General features: G+C 39.4%; 1 protein-coding gene and 1 long non-coding RNA gene across 6 annotated transcripts in view; one reads left to right on the top strand and one right to left on the bottom strand.

Annotated features, from left to right (window-relative positions):
* The window catches only part of Acaca (acetyl-CoA carboxylase alpha), a 268,630-nt gene that overhangs the window by 199,699 nt on the left and 62,569 nt on the right, over positions 1–6,362 (bottom strand). For 3 of the 5 annotated variants that reach the window (XM_031350925.1, XM_031350927.1, XM_031350928.1), the window contains exons 2-3: positions 5,392–5,438; positions 1,677–1,926 (exon numbers count right to left, since the gene is read on the bottom strand). In XM_031350925.1, the coding sequence (XP_031206785.1) occupies positions 1,677–1,926; positions 5,392–5,438 (297 nt within the window). The remainder of the gene's footprint in view (positions 1–1,676; positions 1,927–5,391; positions 5,439–6,362) is intronic. The other 2 variants (XM_031350930.1, XM_031350929.1) reach the window with 1 other exon arrangement.
* Positions 1–6,362, top strand: part of LOC116076890 — a 17,131-nt gene that overhangs the window by 6,148 nt on the left and 4,621 nt on the right. The gene's annotated exons all lie outside the window — the stretch shown is intronic.

The following is a 6,362-nucleotide window of genomic DNA, read 5'->3' as shown; positions in this document are numbered from 1 at the left end:
AAAAAAAAAAAAAAAGAAAGAAAAAAGAAAAAAGAAAAGGTTGTAAGATCAGGCAATCAGAGTAAAACAATTACAAAAATTCAACTGGGACATTTGAGTTTGAATTCTCAACCTTAACCAAGTTATTTTCCCTCACCAGACCTCTACAAAAGCAAAAGCATTTGGATCAGCAAGCAAGGTAGTCTGTGCCAGTAATCAATCACAGTGATCAGGACACTGAGCCAGAACAAACCCAAGTTTAAGGTAACCCTAAGGAATAAGAGATACAGTATTGACAATACATAAATACAGCACTAACACTTTAGGTAGAGTATCTGCTTCATTGCGAGTCCCAGGAATCATGAAACAAAACATAACTAAGTTGCTTTACTCTTCTGACCTCCACATAGCTTAACTGGGAGTGGTTATTAATATATACTAACTGCCTCATTTTACAGAAGCTACGATTCCAAGCCCCACAGATAACAACAAAGAATTACCAGAATGGAATATCTTCAGTATATAAAAAGAAGCCAAATTATTTTATGACCCATTAATAACAGACTATCAAGATAATAACAGTAGCAGCACCTACTCTAATTTGTGTTTATCTAGGTTAGAACTACAATATTTACCCTCAACGCACATTAAAATCATCTGGATAACACTTTGTTTGTTTGGTTTCTTTTTTGTATATTTCTGTGTCTCTGTGTGCTCAAATTTCGAGGGATAAGGATAATTTCTTAAAGTTTACTCACAAAATATTTGATCCAAGATCTTTAAACCTAAGAATTAAAAAGCAAATGACTTGACTGTCTAATCAGCTATCAATCAAAGGGTGTAGTGGCTTATACCAGTACCCAGCAGTCCAACTCTAGCACTCCTAAGCCAGGGCAGCAAGATTAAGAGTTTAATGTCAGCCTGGGCTGGGCTACATAATAAGTTTGAGGCCAGCCTGAGTTACATGAGGCCCTGTCCCGGAAAAAAAAAAACAAAAACAAAAACATTACTTTAACATGAGTGAGGTAGCACACATCTCTAATACCAGCACTAAGAAGATAGAGTCAGGAGGATCAAGAATTCAGGAGTTTGGAGCTACATCAGGCCCAGTTTCAAAAACAAAATGTCCATAGACACTGTGTATAGTCTCAGCATTCAGGAAGCAAAAGCAGGAAGGTCTCAACAAGCTACGGGTCAGCCTGCTCTGTATAGGAAGTTCCAGTCCACCTGGGGGTAACAGATCCCTGACTCAAAACACAAGCAACAAAACCACATGGCTAAGGATGAAGATCAGTGGTTAAGCGCTCACCTAGCACGTATAAGGCTCTGGGTTCAGCTGATAACACTGATATGGGAGAAGGGGGAAAGACTACAAATTTGGCCATGTCTGCAAAATTCCTATCAATCAATGAGAGTTACGACATCATTAATCAAACTACTTCAGAAGCTGAAATTCTTCAACCTAACTCTCCTTCACTGGTCATACTGAAGGGCCTAGTATGTATAAAGGGATGGAAAAAAGAGAACATGTAGGAAAAGATACTCCCCAGGCCTGAAAAGTACATCATTTCCTAGTTACAGAAGATGGGCCAGGTGAATGGAAGTGAAATTAATTATATTCTTATTCCTTTCAGAACATAAGCAATGAAAATAACAAGACAGATTAAACACATTAACCATGAAACCACTCTTCTCACCTCATGTGAAAGGCCAAACCATCCTGTAAGCCAGAGATCCCCAAATCAGAAAGTGTATCTGAGCTGACAGAGGCTGGTGACAGGGAGCCCTCCTTCTCCTCTAAGTCCAGCTTCACCAGGTTACTGATCTCATCTTCTGAGTTGTCTTCAGACACAGACCCAATTATGAATCGGGAGTGCTGGTTCAGCTCCAGAGTTTTGGCCAACGGAGATGGTTCATCCATTATTCTTTCAAAATAAGCTCTCAGAGCTATAAGAAAAACAGAGAAAAGTAGGTCATAAGCAATAACCTATAGGTGAGAACATGCAAGAAAGGCATAAACAACAAGTGGCTCAGAAATAAGTCTAAGTTTGAGAACGGCTTCCTTGGCTTTTATTTTTGATTTTTTTGTTTTTTAAAACAGGGTTTTAAACCAGGCAGGCAGTGGTGGTACACATCTTTAATCCCAGCACTTGCCAGGCAGAGGCAGGCGAATTTCTGAGTTCAAGGCCATCCTGGTCTACAGAGTGAGTTCCAGGACAGCCAGGGCTATACAGAGAAACCCTGTCTCAAAAAAGAAAGAAAGAGAGAAAGAAAGAAAGAAAGAAAGAAAGAAAGAAAGAAAGAAAGAAAGAAAGAAAGAAAGAAAGAAAGAAAGAAAGAGAAAGAGGGAGAAAGAGAGAAAGAAAGAAAAGAAAAACAAAAAAACGGGTTTGTTTGTGTAGCCTTGGCTGTCCGGGAACTCACTCTACAGGCCAGACTAGCCTTGAACTCACAGAAATCCACCTACCTTTGTCTCCAGAGTACTGGGATTAATAGCTTCCATGGCTATTCTAGTCCAATATGTTTGTTTCTTGTGTGTACATGGTTTTTTTTTTTCTTCAACTGATTATTTTAAAAATCTAGCCCCAAATGTCTATTTTTGTTGTTCAATTCTGTGTACAGAATTGGTAAAGGAAGTAAATCTACCACCAAATTTTAAATCTGTACTCAAAGTGGTTGATGTGCCATCACAAACTCCATTTTTCTAGATACCGGACCTGACTAGCTATCATTAGTAGCTAATGAACAAATGTAACCAAAAATAGTTACCAGTTCAAAGCCCCGTAACAAAAAACAAAAACAAACAAACAAAAACACCAAACTAAGTTAAAAGTATTCTTTCCCTTCAAAATACTTATTTTAAAAGCTTTAAATCATGGTATGGTGGCACATGCCTTTAATCCCAGCACTCAAGAGGCAGAGGCAGGTGGATCTCTGTGAGTTCCAGGACAGCCAGGGCTGTAAATCCATATGTCAACTCAGTACTAAACAATGTGTGGCTTAACCAATCATTTTAATTCAGAAAATGGTTCCCAATCCTAATCCTTTTTTTTGTTTGTTTGTTTTTTTGTTTTTGTTTTTCGAGACAGGGTTTCTCTGTGTAGCCCTGGCTGTCCTGGAACTCACTCTGTAGACCAGGCTGGCCTCGAACTCAGAAATCCACCTGCCTCTGCCTCCCAAGTGCTGGGATTAAAGGTGTGCGCCACTACTGCCGGGCTCCCAATCCTAATTCTAAGGTGTTCCAAGGTAAGGTACTACTAGAAAACAATTTATTGATAATTTTATATGCTATAACCCACTATTCAGATATAAAAGTATGTGGAGAGCAGTGTTTGATCACATCAGACGAGAAAACATCAATGTTTTGGTAGGGTGCGGTCATGGCTCTGAGGATTAAACCTAGGCCTTCACTTGTAAGGCAGGTGCTCTACCATTGAGCAATATTGAGCAATACCCTCTTTCCTCTGCTACCTGTGTGTGTGTGTGTGTGTGTGTGTGTGTGTGTGTGTGTGTGTGTGTGTGTGTGTGTGTGTGTGTGTTTTGAGATAAAGTCACACCAAACTGCTCAGGCTGACCTTGAACTTCTCTGTGATCAGGCTAGCTTTGAAATGTGATCTTCCTGATCAGCCTTCTGAGGTATGGGGATTACATACTTCTGCCACCAGACTTGGTTTTTTTAAATGTTTACATGGCAGTGAGTATGTTAAAATTACACATTCACCACTCTCTGGTGTGGTTTGTAAGTCAGAGTTTCAAATGCTAGGATGGTAAGGTTCCCAGAATATGATTCCTGGACCTGGAGCTGCTATTAGGGAATTTGTAAGAGTGTGAATTCTTGTGCCTACCTTAAACCAACTGTTTCAGAAGCTTTAGAATGAAGTATAATAATGTGTTTATAAAAAGACACAAACCTTAAAAACCACTGTGTTAGCCGGGCAGTGGTGGTGCACACCTTTAATCCCAGCACTTGGGAGGCAGAGGCAGGCGGATTTCTGAGTTCAAGGCAAACCTGGTCTACAGAGTGAGTTCCAGAACAGCCAGGGAAACCCTGTCTTAAAAAGAAAGAAAGAAAGAGGATTGGAAAGATGGCTCAGTGGTTAAGAGCACTGGTTGCTCTTCTATACGTCCTGGGTTCAATTCCCAGCAACCATATGGTGGCTGGCAACCTCTTGTAATGAGATCCGATGCCCTCTTCTGGTGTGTCTGAAGACAGATGCTACAGTGTACTCACATACATAAAATAAATAAATCTTTAAAAAAAAGGGTAAGGAAGGAGACCAATAGAGGGACTAAAGGATAAAGAAGGTGGAAAGAGGGACTGGGAAGGGCAGTGCAAGGGTAAGTGGGAAAATAACAAAACAAAAACATATTTAAAGTGGCACTTGCCTAGCATACAAGAGGCCCTGTTTCAATATCCAGCAATGGAAAAAATTGTCTATATTTACTATACATTTGCATTGCAATATTATACTTCTTTTTTTTTAAGTCTCCAAATTGTATGGACTTCAGTCTAAAAACAGTCAAATCATCAGAAGAAAAGGGGAGCTAAGGAATAACAAGAAGGGAAAAAGGGGCATTCCAACACACTGACCATGTTAAAAATAATAAAAGATACAGTAACTGAAGAGAATAAAAAATAAAGGCTAGCCAAGTATTTGGGAGCAGCAGGGAAGAAACAGCATCTCACAGCCAGGCTAACCCCAAATTTGTATAGCAGGGGATGACTTGCTTCTACCTAGAGCTGGGATGACAGGAGTATACCTCCACTCCTTATTCACAACTGCTGCCTTCACAAGGGAACGAAGGCACACACATGTGGACATTCTAACTTATAATCTGACTGAAATCTGATGGTCACAAAAATAAAATAAAATTCACGAGAAAGTAATGACTCTTGCAAATCATGAAAGTAAAGAAGGTCAGCATTAGTAAAATGCAGTCCCTGGGCCGATGAATAAAAGGGCTCAGCATAGCCAGCTTCACGCTGTCCTCTCCTAGGGGCCAGTACCCAGGCGGCCTTTTCTAAGGGCTGCACAGACTGGAAGCAGCTGTGTCTAACAGCTGACGCCTGCCCAGCAGTAAACACCTGTACGGAACACTGCTCCCCAACGCAGACGTGCACACCACCAGAAAGGGAGGTCATGCCTGGAAAATCACTGAGTAGCCATCCAGACACTCTAGAAGCTACCACAGCCTGTCCCATTTCCATTGATTCCAGTCCTAAATTAGACAGAAGGTAGTGTGTCACCACCATTGTCATTGTCAGCCTCAGCCTCCCTGTTCGCTTGGGTCGCTCACCCTATGTCTGCCAATATTCTTTGTGGAAGACAACAGAAACCCACAGTTTAACATCTTAGCACATGAAAACTTTTACTACATTGTAAACATAAAAGAGTATTATTTGAAACTGACCTCTTACAATTCTTATTGTCTCAGCAGATATCCGCCTCCAAAAAGAACTAAACAAAGAGAAAAATGGAGATTTGAAGGTTGCTTTTTCTGTTTGGTTTTCTTCTTTTTTTTTTATTCCCAGTTTTTTTCTCACTTCCAGTTCTACTCAGTATAGTACAAAAATAGTAAAGTTCAAAATATTATGTTTTCTTGTAAATATTGTCTAACTTCAAGCATAATGTTCAATAGTTTATTACTTAATGATATAAAACCAAAACATTTCATTTCATATTCAAAAACTTTATTATTTCTAAACATACTAAACAGTGACCCAACTTTATTTCATAAAATAGCTATTCTGAAAAAAAACATACTCAAAATCAATGCATTACAACACTTATTACTTCTAACATTTCATTAAAAATAAGACAATAGAGAGAAAATAACTTTATTTTCTAGAACTCAGGCTGAGTATATTTATAATGGTTACAAGCATTACAAAGACTAGAAACCAGAGAGAGGGCAACATTCCCATTATTCTAAATCCTTAAACTCTAAAGGGCCAGAAAAGTTTACTCCCCAAGTCCTGGGTTCGCTTCTAAGCTAACAACTTAAAAGTATCCAGGGAAGAAAGTCTCCATTTTGATTATGAATAAGAAACACCTAGAAGCTTTGCAAAACTATGCCTATGCAGTAGGACCTCTGGCCTATGCCTGCAATCTTAGCATTTGAGAGGTAGCAGAAGATCAGGAGTTCCAGGAGTTCAAAGTTACCCTTGGCAACACAGAAAGATCTAGGCCCAGCCTGGACTATATGAAACCCTGTCTCAAAAACAAATAAAGGTAAAAAATAAAAAATAAATAACCCGGGAGGTGGTGCCACACATGTTTAATCCTAACACTCAGGAAGCAAAGGCAGGTGGCCAGCCTGGTCTACAAAGCAAGGTCAAAAACAGCCGGGCCTATATATATATATATTTAAAAAAAAAAAAA

The sequence above is a fragment of the Mastomys coucha genome, unplaced genomic scaffold (assembly GCF_008632895.1).
Source record: "Mastomys coucha isolate ucsf_1 unplaced genomic scaffold, UCSF_Mcou_1 pScaffold5, whole genome shotgun sequence".
In the NCBI taxonomy this organism is placed as follows: domain Eukaryota; kingdom Metazoa; phylum Chordata; class Mammalia; order Rodentia; family Muridae; genus Mastomys; species Mastomys coucha.
This window is presented reverse-complemented; position numbering and strand designations above follow the sequence as displayed.